Raw genomic sequence first — 18,361 nt, forward strand, 5'->3', positions numbered from 1 at the left:
ACTCCTATAACTTTTTTATTTTTCCACGTACGGGCCGATATGAGGACTCATTTTTTTGCGCTCTGTACTGAAGTTTTTTATCGGTACCATTTTTGTATTGATCAGACTTTTTGATCGCTTTTTATTCATTTTTTCATGATATAAAAAGTGACCAAAAATACGCTATTTTGGACTTTGGAATTTTTTTGCGCGTACGCCATTGACCGTGCGGTTTAATTAACGATATATTTTTATAGTTCGGACATTTCCACATGCGGCGATACCACATATGTTTATTTTTATTTACACTGGTTTTTTTTTATGGGAAAAGGGGGGTGATTCAAACTTTTATTAGGGAAGGGGTTAAATGACCTTTGTTAACTTTTTTTTTCCACTTTTTTTTGCAGTGCTATAGCTCACATAGGGACCTATAACACTGCACAGACTAATCTTTTACACTGATCCCTGCAAAGCCATAGCTTTGCACGGATCAGTGAGATAGGGTCTCGATTGCTCAAGCCTGTAGCTCAGGCTTGGAGCAATCAAACCCCTATCAGACGCCGTGGAGATAGGTAAGGAGACCTCCGCTTGCGTCCTAGCTGATCGGGGCACCGCGATTTAATTGCAGTGTCCCGATCAGCTCGACTGAGCTGCCAGGAAGTGTTTACTTTCACTTTCAGACGCGGCGGTCAACTTTGATTGCCGCGTCTGAAGGGTTAACAGCGCGCGGCACAACAATTGATGCCGCGCGCTGTTAGCCCAGGGTCCCGGCTATGACTAGCAGCCGGGACCGACCCGGTGTGATGTGGGGTCACGGCAGGTACGCCCTACGTCCTTAAGAGGTTAATTGCTGTGCTGGCACTTTGAGGGAAAAAAAGTTGGCGTGCATTACGGTATGGACACTCGGGCTCAAAAAGGTTCGCTATCACTGATATATATATTCATATTAGGGATCGACCGATATTGTTTTTTAGGGCCGATACCGATAATCTGTGGAGGTTAGGGCCGATAGCCCCCTACCGCCCCACCGCGCCGCGTCGCACCCCCCACCGCACCGCCCCGGCCCCATTGCCTCCCCCATCCCCGGTTTTATAATTACCGGGGCCCGGGGTCCACTCTACATCTGGCTCCGATGGCGTCCTCCTGAGCTGTCACTGTGCGCACTTATGGTGACGTCGCGTCACGTCACTCGTCATTGCGCACAGCGTAACGCAGGACGCAGCAGGAGCCAGAAGTTGCGTTGACCCCGGGCCCCGGGAACAGGTAATCATAAAACCGGGGATAGGGGAGGCAATGGGGCCGGGGCGGTGCGGTGGGGGGTGCGACGCGCTGCGGCGGGTCAGTGGGGGGGCGGTCGCGGTGCGGTGGGGGCGGAGCAGGGGGCGGGGCATTATCGGCAAGGTAATTGCCGATACCGATAATGCCCAAAATCGTGATTATCGGCCGATAATATCGGCCAAACCGATAATCGGTCGATCCCTAATTCATATATTTTCTGACACTTGGAAAATTCTTTCACACACACACACATTCAGAACCACAATTTAACACTTTTCATCCTGCTCTCTCAATTTAAAATAGTTCTGCTCCCCTGAGTATTGGACAGTGTGTGAAAGCTTAAGGCCGCATTTACATGGTGGAAAATCCTGCGGAATTCCCCATAAATTTTTCACGCTGAATGCCGCCTAAATTTATTTTCCATTAACTTTAAAAAGATTCCGCAATTTCATTCACACAGGCGGAATTCTGGTGCTGAAATTCCAGTTTCCACAGTCCAGAAAATATAAGTCTGGTCTTACATTTTTTCCAGACTTCGGCTGCGGAATCCAATTAAAGTGAATAGGGCTGACTTTCTGCCGAATTTGTGTGGAATTAGCGCAGAATGCATGCAGATTCCACACGGAATCCACACAAATATTGAATGTTTAATAAATAAAGTCTATCTTTTACTGAGCTGCAGAATCCATGCGGAATCTGTACGGAAATTCTGCGGAATTCTGCACAGAACCAATGTCGAAGTAGAATTCACACTGATATGCACAATTTCCATTGTGCTATCGTGGCCTAAAGGCCAGATTCACACAGCAGAATTTCTGCACTGAATTTTTAAAATTTTGCATGAATTTTTAGCCAATACACTACAATGGGATCCTGCCGTCCCATTCACACAGCAGAATTTCTACTTTAGCATTTTTGCTGCAGGAATTTCATTGAAATGAATGGGCTATAAGTTCATGCAGAATTTTCATGCAGAATTCAGTGCAGGGGGAGATTTATCAAAACCTGTCCAGAGGAAAAGTTGCCCAGTTGTCCATTAGCTACCAATCGGATCGCTTCTTTCATTTTCCAGAGGCCTTGGTAAAAAGGAAAGAAGCTATCTGATTGGTTGCTATGGGCAACTGGGCAACTTTTCCTTTGGACAAGTTTTGATAAATCTCCCCTGCATTTCTTGTCTTGCAGACACAGGACAAAGCTGAGCTGATTTTCAGAGAAGACTCGAGTAGTGGGAGTAGGGTTGGGGCGGGGGGTGATAGTTTGATAACAGGAGGAAGAAGCAATTTTGTCTAGTAAAATATATTAGAGTTTCCTATATTATATGCAGAATTTGTTTAAAGGAGAACTCCAGACCATAAAAATTGTCCCCCATACTGCCGGCAGTAAAAAAATAAAGATGTACATACCTTCCTCCGCTCCCCCGGGGCCTCTGGTAACTGGCTCCGGTCTCAGCCCCAATCCACTTCCTGGTTGCCGGTGGTTGGATGAATCAGCCAATCACCAGCCGCAGCGAAGTCCGAATCAGCCGGCGATAGGTTGAGCGGCAGTGTGACGTTTTCGGCCCCGGCCGCAGGTGCCGGTGTAGTGAAAAATTTTGTGTCCTGAAGCGTTTTCACACTGCCGCTCAGCCTATCGCCGGCCGAGTCGGACTGCGCTGCGGCTGGTGATTGGCTGATTCATTGGTCTGGAGTTTTCCTTTAAATGACAGTGCCTGTTTACGTTCTGGCAATTGACATGTTATGAAGATCTAAGTCCTTATAGTCTAAAAAAATTTTAACTTTTTTTTTTTTATTACATACTTTCTTTGCAGTAAAAGTTTTACAGCGGTATGGTACTATTAGAATAATATGACATATTGCTATGATATCCCATAGTGTTCTAGTCACTTGGTGTCTGACCTCTGGGACCAATTCTGTTTTTTTTTAAGAAGTAAAATCCGAAAACCAGAATCGGATTTATGTAGACCAGTGGTCTCAAACTGTGGCCCTCCAGATGTTGCAAAACTTCAACTCCCAGCATGCCCGGACAGCCATTGGCTGTCCGGGCATGCTGGGAGTTGAAGTTTTGCAACATCTGGAGGGCCACAGTTTAAAACCACTGATCTAGACTAGTGTTGAGCTGCATAGGCCATATTCGAATTTGCGAAATTTTGGCGAATATATGGACGAATATTCGTCATATATTCGCTAAATTCGCATATTCGTAATATGCGAAAATGAGCATATCTGAAAATGTGCATATACAAAAATTAGCATATGCTAAAATTTGCATAGATGAAAATTTGCATAAGCGGAAATGAGCATATGCGAAAAATCAAATATACGAAAATGTGCATACGCAAATTTTAGCATATGCGAAAATTCGCACTCCAGTCTCACACAATAGTATTAGAGTCTTCTTTACACCACACAAACTGGAAGCAGAGAGGGATGATCACTGTGATGTGTACTGTGAAAAAAAACAAACGAATATTCGTAATTGCGAATATATTGTGCTATATTCGCGAATTTGCGAATATGCGATATTCGCGAATAAAATTCGCATTGGGAATATTCGCAAGCAACAGTAATCTAGACAGACATTTAGGCGAAAGATCATCTTATAAATAAGTTTTACTTTTTGAGCTATCGGTAAATCGTGTAGTTTATTGCTCTGACAACACAAGGAAAGACAATATTCATCATCATGTTTTGTCGTTTATTTAAGGTACAATATAATAATACTATTTGACTTCATACTGTGCTAAATTAAATATGCTTAGCTATTCTCAGTGTCACTTTGTACAGTCATTGCTGTTCTTCAGGTTAGAAGTTTGTCAGCAACAGTAACCTGATGTCACAACTGTGTACAAAGAGTGAGATTCAAGCCTTTAGGAATTCTAGTCCTATAGAGATCTTCAATGCTCAGTGCTGGTCCGGAGTAAAAGCTACAACTGGCCCAGGGTCTATGTGAACACGCCAACAGATTCCCGATGCTACATATGAAGGTTCTGCTCATAATCGTACGTCATTGCTTGGCTTCTGAAATAAAAGGAGAGGCTTTATTAGTTTAATGGCATTTTAGGACATTGGTTTACAAGCTGTGACTCTCCTGCTGTTATAAAACTACAGCACCAGCTCATACATGAAAGGCTTCTTTCACACCGCCGTTGTGCTCCATCCAAAAATGGCCGATAGGCTCTCTTTTTTTTTTTTTTTGCCTTTGACGGCCGTTATCAGGACGGGGCACAACGGGCAACAACCATTGACTATTATGGGGTCTGTCGGGCGCCGTTGTGTTTGAGCAGGAGTAGCGGAAGAAACAGACGGCGCATGCAGTAATTTTTCTACAGCTATTCTCCCCTTATTTCGTAATGGCCGCTGCACTGCTGGGTCACAACAGTAGTGTGAAAAAGGCCTTATATGAAATTATGTTATAAAATCTAGTAGATTGTAAACCCTCCCGAGCAGGGCAATCTCTACCTCTATATCAGTCTGACATTTACTGGTATAGGTCTATTGTACTTACATTGGCGTTATATGTATTTTAACCCCTTATCATCTGTATGGTGCCCTTGAACTAAGGATGTTTTATAAAAATAAACAATAATAATCTATATTTGTGTGTATGTTCCAGCATCACTTCCAAACGGCTAATGATATTAACATTAAACTTGGCACACATGTTACTTATATGTCAACAACAAACATAGTATAGGTAATCTAACCCTTACCCACCCCCATTTGTGAGGGTCGGGGTTTTTGTTTAAAGTCCCATGTAAATCTTTGGGAAATGTATATTCCAGCATAACTTCCGTACGTCTGGAGATATTTTGATAATACCTGGTCACATGTTACTTATATGTCAAACAAAAATGTATAATAGGTAAATTAACCCCTAACCTAATCCCCATATGTGAAGGATGGGATTTTTGTTTTAAGTACCATGCAAGTATATAGGACTTTTGGTGCCTTACTCCACAAGCTCCGCTCTGCATCTCCTGGTGAATGCGTCAGTCCGGCTGGCAAGCCACACCCTCCCCGCATTCCATGCCACATCTTGCAAAGACATGCCCACCCTTTAAACCACACTTATTTTCAGCTTACAAAATCTTTACTACAACCTGCAATTGAAAAAGGGAGCTGTGACTCCCGAAGCGCGTCTTGCTTTAATTATTTATTTTCTTTGATTTCTTTATGCTGTAAAAATAAATTATTTACTTTATACCTAAACCCATGACTTTGGGTGAATTCCTTCGAAGTGCCACCGCAGCATTTTTCTACATTTTCTGCAATTCTACATACGGATCCACCTCTGGGCTCCGTCTTCATGCTGCAGCCTGCATACCAAGCTACCATCACCGGCAAGGGACACGCTACCCTCCACCCGGGTACCCACCTACACCGGCTAGAGACCTACACCGCACTCAGCGCTACCTCCGCTTTTTTCAGCTATATACTGCTCTGTACACTGAGGACAAGCAGGGTTCTGTACATCTGTACACTGAGGACAAGCAGGGCTCTGTACACTGAGAACAAGCAGGGCTCTGTACACTGAGGACAAGCAGGGCTCTGTACACTGAGGACAAGCAGGGCTCTGTGCAGTGAGGACAAGCAGGTCTCTGTGCACTGAGGACAAGCAGGGCTCTGTGCAGTGAGGCTCTGTGACATGCTCCCGGCTTACACAGCAGGATGATTGACAAGTCGGAGCCTGCACAGAGCCTTGCTTTTCCCTGCCCACACTTCCTGTATTTTGTCTCTGCACAGAAACACACAGGCAATGGCTGCAGGAACAGCATTTTTTTCACAGAAATATACAATTTTTAACCAATGTAAATTTCAAACATACATATATTGTTATCTACATTATATAAAAAGTTTTTGCAAATGCCAGTTACACTTTAATATTAGTATTTTAACTCAGGTATACTTAAATGAAGTTTTCTTCATAAGATTTTAATTTTATCAAATTAGATGCCTTTATATGTGTGGTAATGAAGAAAAAGAGAGAAAGGCCCAGGAAGAGGTGCCTTGTGCGTTACCCTAATAACACGGAAAGAGAACTCCACGCTGGGTGGGAATAGACATAGGGTGTATAAAATGGCCGCTCACCTAGAGTGTATGGATATACAGAGATACTGTATATCGACGTCATATAGTAGTAAACATAGCGGAGCCAGGCCGCGTGTTGGTTGCTAGGGACTCGTCTCCAAGGACCGCGTCTCTGCAAGCGGTCCTTGGAGCCGCATCCCTAGCAACCAGCATGCGGCCCCTCTCCACTATGTTTACTACTATCTGACATGTGTTCTTTGTTTACCAGCATAGGAACGCATAAAACCTCCAATTGCGGACCAATCCTCAATTCAAATCTTACTCGGATAAATTCTTATGTGCTCTTCTGTGTATATCATGCCACCAACGAATTTTAGAAGTCTTTTTTAAGTCCCCAAAAGATGACTCTGGAGATTATGATTAAGACTTCACTCGAGTGATGTTTTTATGAAGTTTTTATAAGTATTTTGATGTCCTTCACTCTACATGTCCCATTGACCTGGCCCCCATTTTGATTTTCATTTGTGTGTATATAAAAAGCCATGCTGCACATGCTATTGTATGAATTTGCTGATTCTGAAGAAGGGGTTTGTACATCCTGAAACGCGTCATTCTATGTTTTATCTTTAATAAATTGCAAACTTCATCTCACCTCCACTACCTGGCTGTGACTTCTTCCATGGACACCTGAGCGCCTGCTTTCAAGGTCACATTTTCTTTCTTTATACATATATGACTTAGATTACAAAAAAGGTTTTGTCCATATTTTGCATATTAAAAAAGGTTATCCGATAAAAAAAAAGAATCTTATAACTACAGGAGATAAGTGTCTTATCGTGGGCTTTGATCGTAGGACCCCCCATAATCTTGACACCGAGGCCCACCACATCTTGCTGAGCTCTCCGGGCTCCAGATTCTTGTAAAGTACAGGTCTTGTAAGGTACAATGATGTCCCAGCTCAGCCAGTGATTGGCTCTGCAGACTGTCCCTTACAAGACTAGTTTGGCTGAGCAGGCTGTCAATGCTGAGGCCAGTAGGTCTCAAAAGGTGGGGCTGGAGCGCTCAGTGAGGTACGATGGGCCCTGTTCTGGAGATTGGGGGATGCCCCAATGATTAGACACTTATCCTCTATCCTGTAAATAGTGGATATGTTTTATTTCTTATCGAATAATGTTTTTAGGTAAATGGGACTGAGCTGCAATACCAGACAAGGCTGTTAAAAAGACTGGTAAAAATGCAAATCCACTAATTTAATTAAAAAAACAAAAAAAAAATCATATCATTGTATTGTTACTATTTATTTCAGATGCAATAAATGCACACTTTCATCATGTATTCACTGGTATAATGTCATTTGTCATACCTTTCATTGTCTTCATCAGAGTTCTTTACTTCTGGAAGTTGGTAGTTGTTATCGTACTGTGATCTTTTAAAATTATTTGTTCTTCCAAAACGAAGAGGTAATGTAGCTAAAGATTGCACAAAATGGCCACCAGATTGGGATCGTCCAAATCTTTGAGGCAAATTAGCTGTTGACTGGATACTGGCCTTTCCAGGTATGTGTCGACCAAACCTAAGAGGTAAGTTTGGGATGCTCTTTCCCACTTTGTCATCAGATGCTCTTCCAAATCGCAGTGGAAGGTTTGCAGAAGGTTTAAGGCTTCTCTCCTCAATGAGCTCCCTCTCAAGTATTGGAAAGCTACTGTATTTGTTTATGACTGGAGGTATCATGTCACTTAAGCGTTTTGGTACCAAATAGCGATATTCATTGAAATTAATACTCCTATGAGGTTGGAGGTTTTCTCTGGACTGTGCCAAAAAGAAAAAATATTTAAAAAGTTTAGTTCAGGACTGTATGGAATACTTTAATTATATTAATATAGAATGCAAGAAAATAGAATTTGTCTTCCAGTTGAGATCTCAAGGATTAGCACGTTATGGGCAATAGGTTTTAAAGGGAATCTACCAACTGCATAAGTTGCAGCCACTATTGGGTATTGGGTATCAGTTAGCAAACTGTACCTTTCCTGGAGCTGGTTGTCAAACCTAAATCACCTTTTATTTCTCAGCCAAATGTCAAATAGGTAGGCTGAGCTTCTTAAAGGGGTACTCTGGTGGAAAACATATATTTTTTAAATCAACTGGTGCCAGAAAGTTAAACAGATTTGTAAATTACTTCTATAAAAAAATATTTACCCTTACAGTACTTTTTATCAGCTGTATGCTACAGAGGAAATTCTTTTCTTTTTGAATTTCTTTTTTGTCTTGTTCACAGTGCTCTCTGCTGACACCTCTGTCCATCTCAGGAACTGTCAAGAGCAGCATGGGTTTGCAATGGGGATTTTCTCCTGCTCTGGACAGTTCCTGATATGGGCATCAAGTGTCAGCAGAGAGCACTGTGGACAAGGCAATCAAGAAATTCAAAAATAAAAGAATTTCCTCTGTAGCACACAGCTGCTAAAAAGTATTGGAAGTGTAAAGATTTTTTAATAGAAGTCATTTACAAATCTGTTTAACTTTCTGGCACCAGTTGATTTAAAGAAAAAATTTTCCCACTGGAATACTCCTTTAAGTGTTACATGCTGGCATGCCTTCTCATTTGACCTTACCTCCCAGCCCGCCCTTGACTGACATGCAGGCCTGTGGCCTAAAACAGAGAGAGTGGAGGAGAAAACTGATGGTTCTCTGCTCTTTTACTTCACAGCCCCGCTCGTGTGGGAATACCGGACAATTAGCCCTGCGTTCACTGAGGCGGGGCCACAGGGAATATATAGAGTTGAGGAGACCATGGGCCCTGGAAGCCACCTATATTATAATCCACCACTTACTGTAAACTAATGTGTCATTTCTGTATGGAAGGACTGGAGACAACTCCTTCTCCCCATCCCATGGCCTATAACAATATTACAGCTCAGTGGCTCAGTGGGTAGCACTTTTTGTCTTGCAGCACTGGGATCCTAGGTTCAATTCCCACCAAAGACAACATCTGCAAAGCAAAATATATATAATAAAGAAATTATATGTCCAGTCCTCGAGGATAGTCAAATACAGAAAAAATTGAAAAAAGGAAAAAGCAGAAAGAAAAAGGCAAAACGATGAAGATTAAAGATATGGAAAAATTGACAGATGGTAGGTCACAAATGGAGGTATGAGATAAATGGAGATTAAACTAATAATAGCTAAAATAGCTAAAATAATCCTATCTTGATTATAATAGTAATAAAAAATACCTGCAAAATAAAATTTGAACAATAATGTGCATTTATTGAGTAAAATGGTATTAAAACACCTGGGCAGGGCCCTTGCCCAGGTAATAGGAAAAATATGCTTATTAAAAATAAATTAAAAAAATGTTGATTGCCAACCTTCTTATGAAAATAGGTATATAGATGTTCCTAAAATATTTTGTATCAGATAGCAGCCAATGTCCAAAGTCAATATAATGATTTTAATCTAGTTTAGCAGCCACAGTGGTTAGAACTGTTCATCAAATAAAGCCAATGTACTGTATTGGTAGCAAAGTAGATACAAAGTGTCTATTAAATGTTGCAGATCAGATGAGAGATACAGTTAAAACTTCCACTTCACTTCACAGAGAGTCGGTTAGTAGGAGTGTAAATGAATACAATATTTGGACATTAAGAGCAGTACCTTATTCGCAGTCTTCACCGTGTGCCACGGCAGCTGACCGTCTCCGGAGCGGCAGACTCTCCGGAGCAGCACGGACTAGAACGAGGGCAACCACCAACCTGGCATGGGTGTAGGGGTTCCTCCGAAAAGGCGTTTAGGAAGGTACGCTGGTCCCAAATGATAAAATGTTATCCTCCATAATGCAGAGAGCCGGCATCCAATATGAAACGGAGGGTGGGTGAAGTTTTGCTGAACACTGTTCGCCCGACGGCTTAAGGAGCAGCAATCAGCTGTAAGCCAGCGTCCTCATGGTGTGAATAGCGCACTATTCAATGGTGGGCCGCAGATTTCGGTACTGCTGCTCTGGCAAGGCGGAATCGGCTGATTTAGTGGCTGATATGAACAAAAGATGGTTATGGCAATACTTATAGATTGAGGCTAAACACGTTTCACCACTATTGTGGTATTCCTCAGTAAGCTTAATATATTAAAAACTTTTTTATATATTAAGGCTACTGAGGAATACCACAATAGTGGTGAAACGCGTTTAGCCTCAATCTATAAGTATTGCCATAACCATCTTTTGTTCATATCAGCCACTAAATCAGCCGATACCGCCTTGCCAGCGCTGCAGTACTCAAATCTGCGGCCCACCATTGAATAGCGCGCTATTCACACCACGAGGACGCTGGCTTACAGCTGATTGCTGCTCCTTAAGACGTCGGGCGAACAGTGTCCAGCAAAACTTCACCCACCCTCTGTTTCATATTGGATGCCGGCTCCCTGCATTATGGAGGATAACATTTTATCATTTGGGACCAGCGTACCTTCCTAAACGCCTTTTCGGAGGAACCCCTACACCCATGCCAGGTTGGTGGTTGCCCTCGTTCTAGTCCGTGCCGGCGCTGATTCATCACAGCCTCCAGGAGTCTGCCGCTCCGGAGACGGTCAGCTGCCATGGCACACGGTGAAGACTGCAAATAAGTTACCGCTATTAATGTCCAAATATTGTATTTATTTACACTCATACTAACCGGCTCTCTGTGAAGTGGAAGTTTTAACTGTATCTCTCATCTGATCTGCAACATTCAATATACACCTTGTATCTACTTTGCTACCAATACAGTACATTTGCTTTATTTGATGAACAGTTCTAACCACTGTGGCTGCTAAACTAGATTAGAATCATTATATTGACTTTGGACATTGGCTGCTATCTGATACTAAATATTTTATGAACATCTTTATACCTATTTTTATAAGAAGGTTGGCAATCTACATATTTTAATTTATTTTTAATAAGAATATTTTTCCTAATACCTGGGCAAGGGCCCTGCCCAGGTGTTTTAATACCATTTTACTCAATAAATGCACATTATTGTTCAAATTTTATTTTGCAGGTATTTTTTTACTACTATTATAATCAAGATAGGATTATTTTAGCTATTATTAGTTTCATCTCCATTTATCTCATACCTCCATTTGTGACCTACCATCTGTCAATTTTTCCATATCTTTAATCTTCATCTTTTTGCCTTTTTCTTTCTGCTTTTCCTTTTTTCTATTTTTTCTGTATTTCACTATCCTTGAGGACTGGACATATAATTTCTTTATTATCTATATATTTTTCTATGAATTTTTGGTCTTGGGGTAATTAGACCACACCAGTTAACCTCAGGCTAGTTTTGATTGAGCTGCACTGCCCTTGATTTTATTTCACAACATCTGCAAAGAGTTTGTATGTTTGCTTGGGTTTCCTCCAACACTCCAAAAACATACTGATAGGTGAATTTAGATTGTGAGTCCCATTGGGAACAAGGACCAATTTTAGTGTACAGCATTGCAGAATCTGTGTGCCCTATATATAAATTAAAATTATTATTATTACAAACTAGAAGAGGCCGCTGTGTGTTTAGTGTGAGGGAAGTGTACTATAGTTGACAATAAAAGAACCTTATAATGTCAGGCACCCTAAAAAGTAAAGGTATATTTTCTTACACTTTTAAGTCTGTTTTTGAAGAGTCGTAAGACTTCAATACATAGGCTGAGTGTGGTTCGTCAACTCAACATCATTGGCTTGAATTGCTAAACTGCAATACTAGACACAGTCCATAGACATAGAAAGCAGATCCTTTTTCTAAACTCCTAAACCATGTATTAACTCAAAGTCTTTATATTATTCAAATAACTTACAAACAAGCAAAAAAACATGTTCTGTGTATGCACAACACATTTTTTATATATTCAACCACCCCAGCTCTAGAGCTCGTGCTACATTTTGATATCAATAATACAATTATATAAATTATACAAAAATATTAGATAAAATATTACTCATTACTTAAAAGCAAAACCATGCTGGTTAATAAAGAACCTTACCTCAAACAAGTCTTCATATTCGTCTTGGATTTCCAAATTTGTTGATGTTGTTTCTTCAGAACAAACAGAAAAAGCAAAGAGAATGGAAAAACTACAGAGAGAAAAGAGCATAATGTTACTGGATGACAACCTGCCCATTTTCCTTGGTTGTGCGGCTCATTTAGAGGATCCTTGTTGGTGGATGGTCCTCATTATATATAGTAGTTCAACAAAAAGCCACCTCAGAGAAGGACATATCCAGCTATCTCTTCTGTCTTAATTAGTACAGGGGCCTTAAATTAGACCGTAAAGAATTAGAAGAATTTATTTACAAACACATAGGCTTTAAAAGTATATGGACCCTAATTGTTGTATCTGAATTAATTAGATCTTGGAGGACATAACCATGAGCCAGGATCAATTAGCACATATTCCACATTTTAATTCTTTTTGTTTGTACCTAATTCATTTAATTAGTATTAATATAATGTTCATTACCAGTAGATTATCTGCGCTAAAATATTCTACAAACTTATTTGTTTTTTTTATGGATGGGAAGAATAATTAATAGAAACCATTGGCATAATGTCATCAAATCACTGAAATGTTTACAGAGGATGCTATATCCATGCACCTAGGTAACACTGTGAATCACTCAAGTTCTCGGTTCAGCCTATGATCGACTCCAAATGCCCAACTATTACTAGCCTGCTAGCTCCACTGAATAAGGGTAGTAATATGTATAGTTGTAAATGGAGAAGTTGATGTTAGCTTGTAGCTCAGGGGACCAATGTGGCCTTCGTGTATATAATTAAAGTGAGGGGGCTACCAGACATCTACTTCAAATCTTCTGGAATTGTACCATTACAACTAAATTGTTTCTAGATGTAGGTAACATTGTAATCAAAATAACAGGAGTCATTTCCCTTCTGTACTCAGCATTAACACATTTTCTTATAGGTATTGATAATGGAGAAGATTTATCTAAACCAGTTCAGGGGAGATGTTAACCAGTTGCCCATAGGAACCCATCATATTGCTTCTTTAATTTTTAAAAGGCCTCTAAAAATGAAAGATGCGATCGGATTGGTTCCTATGGGTAACGGCAACTTTTCCTGCTCCCCAAATATCCCTAAGCAAGCTAGGATGCCACATTTTACACCCAGATCACCTTTTCATTGCCTATGGTATTACATAATTATCTCTGTAAAACAACTTGGCTTAAAATATTCCCATCCTTACAACTAATTAACCCATTCCAATTCTATCATAAAAAACAATAAAACCTCCTAATAGCCATTACACATCTTATACTAGCACCTTCTATATAGTCTGCACACTGAAGTCCTTGACTTTTTGTTAATGTTTGCTTCAGTTACCATTCTTTATTAAAAGGGTTATCCAGCAACAGAAGACCAGATATAATTTATTCCAATAACAGCACCACCTCTGTGTGGCATTACAACTTGGCTCCATTAACTTCAATAGAACTAAGCAGAAATACCACATACAACCTGAGGACGGTGTGGGGCTTTTTAATTTTTAATAAATTAGTTGTGTTTTTCTAATCCCTCTAACCGTTTAGGATTAAGTTGCTTTATTTATTGTGTAGCATCAAAATATTGAGTTCTTGATTAACACTGTCACTCCTCGATGGAATCTAACTGCTCCATTTGAGCTGGGGGTAGAAAAGAAACAAAAAAAGAGAGGAGGAGAAAGTACTGTAGAGTGGGGAGAGGGAGCAGGACAAAAAGAGAAAGAGAGGATAAGGATAAAGGGAGAGAGAGGAGAAGAAAGAAGGGAGGATAGGGAAGAGGAGAAAGGATGGAAAAGAGAGAGAAGAGGATAGAAAAGGAGATGGGGAGAGAAAAGAAGAAGAGGAGAGGGAGAGAGAGCAGAAGAAAGAATAAGAATATGAGAAAGAGAGATAAGGGGAGAATAGAGAAAAGAGAGAGGGGAAGAAAGAATAAGAGAAAGAGAGATAAGAGGAGAAGAGAGAAAAAAGAGAGGGGAAGAAAGAGAGGAGAGCAGGAAAAGGGACGTATAGAGAGGAGAGATAGAGAGAAAAAAGAAGAGAAGTAGGAATAAGAAGTAGTAAAACAGAGAAAGAGAGAGGAGAGGAAGAGCAAAGAGGAGGTGAGGAGAAAGTAAGAGGGAAAATGGAAAGGTCGGGCACTGAAGCATAAGACGGTCTGACTCACAATTAACCTTTCAATTTAGATTAAAGAGAGGGCCTTCCTTAAAATGTGTCACAGTTGTAAGCTCACAACTGTCTAAAATCTATTTGAATACTGTAGTATTGGGATTATCCTTCAAGAGATAAGGAGCGAAGCCCAAACACTGAATACAAGCCCCTTACCATTATCTCTTCACCAAATTTTACAGATTTTACAATATTACAAATTTTACTAATTTTACAGTATGCATTATGCATTTCAGTAGGAAATGTCCTTTGGGCATCCTGGCAAACACAGACTGCCATATAGTGAAATGTGAATAATTACTTCAGGGAAGACAATTCCATTACTCTGGAATCTAATGGCAATATGCATTTTTGCAGCTCTGCTTTTAGCTTGGTATTTTACATGCTGATTTTGGGTACCTATAACACGCTCTCTGTCTGTACAATAGGACTTGATAGGTAATTTTAACCTGCTAAAATGGTCGCTTGTCAGCCACATATCTTCCCATTCAATAGAGAATATGTGACTGATGGCTGGTTGCAGTAGGCTTGTGGGCAGCTAAGATGAAAATTCATTGTATTAATATAGATAAAAAACAACTTACCGTATTTATCGGCGTATAACATGCACTTTTTAGGCAAAATTTTTTAGCCTAAAGTCTATGTGCGTGTTATACGCCGATAAGCCGCTGCAGTTCAATGATTTAAAGCGGGCGCTTTAAATCAATGAACTGCAGCGGCTTTGCAGGTGCAGAGACAGCCGGCGCTGCCGGCTTCTCTGCCCCTGCCTGCCCTGGGGTCTAGAGCCCTACTGCCGGCCCTTCTCTCCCCTTGGCTATCGGCGCCACTGCCTGTTCTCTCCCCCTGACTATCGGTGCCGGCGCCCCATTGCCAGGGGGAGAGAAGGGGCAGCAGCACCCATTGCCGGCGCCGCTGCCCCATAGCCTGCCCCCATCCCCGGTTGCCTGTTGCCGGGGCCGGGTCCGCGCTGCTTCAGGCCTCCGGTGTGCGTCCCCTGCGTCGTTGCTAGGCGCTGCACGGCGCGGCGCATGACGTCAGTGCGCCGTGCATAGCAATGACGCAGGGGACGCACACCGGAGGCCTGAAGCAGCGCGGACCCGACTCCGGCAACAGGTAATTATGCAACCGGGGATGGGGGGAGGCAACGGGGCGGAGGCAACGGGGCAGCGGCACCGGCAATGGGTGCGGCTGCCCCTTCTCTCCCCCTGGCTGTCGGCGCCTCTGCCCCATTGCCGGCGCCGCTTCTCTCCCCCTGGCTATCGGCGCCGGCAATGGGGCGGCACCGATAGTCAGGGGGAGAGAACGGGCAGCGGCGCAGATAGCCAGTGGGAGAGAAGGGCCGGCAGCAGGGCTCTAGACCCCAGGAAAGGCAGGGGGAGAGAAGCCGGCAGCGACGGCCTCTCTCCCCTTGCCTTTCCTGGGGGTGTATCGGGGTATACACGCACACACACACACGCACCCTCATTTTACCATGGATATTTGGGTAAAAAAATGTTTTACCCAAATATCCTTGGTAAAATGAGGGTGCGTGTTATAGGCCTGTGCGTGGTATACCCCAATAAATACGGTAAATAAGTTATATATAAGCTCACCATGACTCCACAAGGCATCCCAGCTGATTTGTTTTCAAATCAGACCCCCATAACCCCCATAAACAGCCTTTGAAAATCCTGAGTCAGCACAAAACTCCACATATTGGGCTTGTTTTCTGATCTGCAGGGAGGGGCTGCTGTGAGAGTTAGCAGTGAGCGGGTGTGTTGCCCTCCAGCCAATCAGAGACACTTAAAAACGGCACACTGAAGCTGTCAGCTTTCTTAGCTGGGGAGAAGGGAGTGCGATGTGTCATCTATGGTAGATGCTAGTCATCAGTGTGATAATATCTCCTGGACTTCCTGCCTGGAGAGAAACAGGGTATGTGCTCTGCAAAGATTACACTTCACATTGCAAAGTTATATAACTTTATCATGTGCAGCTATATTTAGGTAATCTAATTTGACTTGAGTTCTCCCTTGAGTCCCTAATGCAGAGTACTTGTGTACTTATACAGTCATGGCTGTAAATGTTGGCACCCGTGAACATTTTCTAGAAAATGAAGTGCAGGGTGGGCAATGGTTGGTGATATTAACTTCCTGTTTGTGGCACATTAGTATATGTGAGGGGGAAAACTTCAAGATGGGTGGTGACCATGGCGGCCATTTTGAAGTCGGCCATTTTAAATCTAACTTTTGTTTTTTCAATAGGAAGAGGGTCATGTGACACATCAAACTTATTTGGAATTTCACAAGAAAAATAATGATTTGTTTGGTTTTAACGTAACTTTATTCTTTCATGAGTTATTTACAAGTTTCTGACCACTTATAAAATGTGTTCAATGTGCTGCCCATTGTGTTGGTGTTACGCCGAGCGCTCCGGGTCCCCTTTCCTCCCCGGAGCTCTCACAGTGTTCTCCTGTTCGCAACGCCCCGGTCAGACCTGCTGACCGGGTGCGCTGCGATAATGTCCCCAGCCGGGATGCGATTCGCGATGCGGGACGCGCCCGCTCGCGATGCGCATCACGACCTGCTTACCAGACTCGTTCCTCGTCTGTGCTGTCCCGGCGCGCGCGGCCCCGCTCCCTAGGGCGCGCGCGCGCCGGGTCTTTGCGATTTAAAGGGCCGGTGCGCCACTGATTGGTGCATGGGTTTTAATCAGTACCTTCACCTGTGCACTTCCCTATTTATACCTCACTTCCCCTGCACTTCCTTGCCGGATCTTGTTGCCATTGTGCCAGTGAAAGCGTTTCCTTGTGTGTTCCTAGCCTGTGTTCCAGACCTCCTGCCGTTGCCCCTGACTACGATCCTTGCTGCCTGCCCTGACCTTCTGCTACGTCCGACCCTGCTCTTGTCTACTCCCTTGTACCGCGCTTATCTCAGCAGTCAGAGAGGTTGAGCCGTTGCCGGTGGATACGACCTGGTTGCTACCGCCGCTGCAAGACCATCCCGCTTTGCGGCGGGCTCTGGTGAAAACCAGTAGCAACTTAGAACCGGTCCACCGACACGGTCCACGCCAATCCCTCTCTGGCACAGAAGATCCACCTCCAGTCAGCCAAATCGTGACAGTTGGATTGTCAATGCAACCCTCTTCTCCCACTCTTCACACACTGATAGCAACACCGCTGGAGAAATGCTAGCACAGGCTTCCAGTATCCGTATTTTCAGGTGCTGCACATCTCGTATCTTCACAGCATAGACAATTGCCTTCAGATGACCCCAAAGATAAAAAAAAGTCTAAGGGGGTCAGATTGGGAGACCTTGGGGGCCATTCAACTGGCCCACAACGATCAATCCACTTTCCAGGAAACTGTTCATCTAGGAATGCTCGGACCTGACACCCATAATGTGGTGGTGCACCATCTTGCTGGAAAAACTCAGGGAACATGCCAGCTCCAGTGCATAAAGAGGGAAACACATCATCATGTAGCAATTTCGCATATCCAGTGGCCTTGAGGTTTCCATTGATGAAGAATGGCCCCACTATCTTTGTACCCCATATACCACACCATTCCATCATTTTTTGTGTTCTAACAGTCTTGGAGGGATCTATCCAATGTGGGTTAGTGTCAGACCAATAGCTGAGGTTTGTTTGTTAACTTCACCATTCACATAAAAGTTTGCCTCATCACTGAACAAAATCTTCTGCGTAAACTGAGGGTCTTGTTCCAATTTTTGTTTTGCCCATTCTGCAGCACCTGAAACTACAGATACTGGAAGCCTGTGCTAGCATTTCTCCTGCGGTGTTGCTATCAGTGTGTGAAGAGTGGGAGAAGAGGGTTGCATTGACAATATATCACTGGGGAACTAATTTTCAATGAGGACACCCCTTTCCCCATGAGACTACTCACTATCAG

At 42.7% G+C, this 18,361-nt stretch overlaps 1 protein-coding gene across 1 annotated transcript; it reads right to left on the reverse strand.

Moving 5' to 3' along the window:
• Nucleotides 1-3,943: 3,943 nt before the first annotated feature.
• NPVF (neuropeptide VF precursor) lies at nucleotides 3,944-12,460 on the reverse strand. The gene is made up of 3 exons (XM_056518404.1): nucleotides 12,294-12,460; nucleotides 7,648-8,093; nucleotides 3,944-4,274 (listed from the first exon to the last, which is right to left on the reverse strand). Exons 1-3 carry the CDS (start codon nucleotides 12,429-12,431, stop codon nucleotides 4,229-4,231), a joined length of 630 nt encoding a protein of 209 aa, XP_056374379.1. The 5' UTR covers nucleotides 12,432-12,460; the 3' UTR covers nucleotides 3,944-4,228.
• Between the last annotated feature and the right edge of the window lie 5,901 nt (nucleotides 12,461-18,361).

This window comes from Hyla sarda, chromosome 5 (assembly GCF_029499605.1).
Source record: "Hyla sarda isolate aHylSar1 chromosome 5, aHylSar1.hap1, whole genome shotgun sequence".
Classification (NCBI taxonomy): Eukaryota; Metazoa; Chordata; class Amphibia; order Anura; family Hylidae; genus Hyla; species Hyla sarda.

Coding starts and splice junctions, on each gene's coding strand:
- NPVF (XM_056518404.1), bottom strand. CDS start 12,431: ATGGGCAGGTTGTCATCCAGTAACATTATGCTCTTTTCTCTCTGTAGT. Junction 8,094..12,293: donor AATATGAAGACTTGTTTGAG/GTAAGGTTCTTT, acceptor TTTTTGGCACAG/TCCAGAGAAAACCTCCAACC. Junction 4,275..7,647: donor TCTGATGAAGACAATGAAAG/GTATGACAAATG, acceptor CTTTTATTTCAG/AAGCCAAGCAATGACGTACG.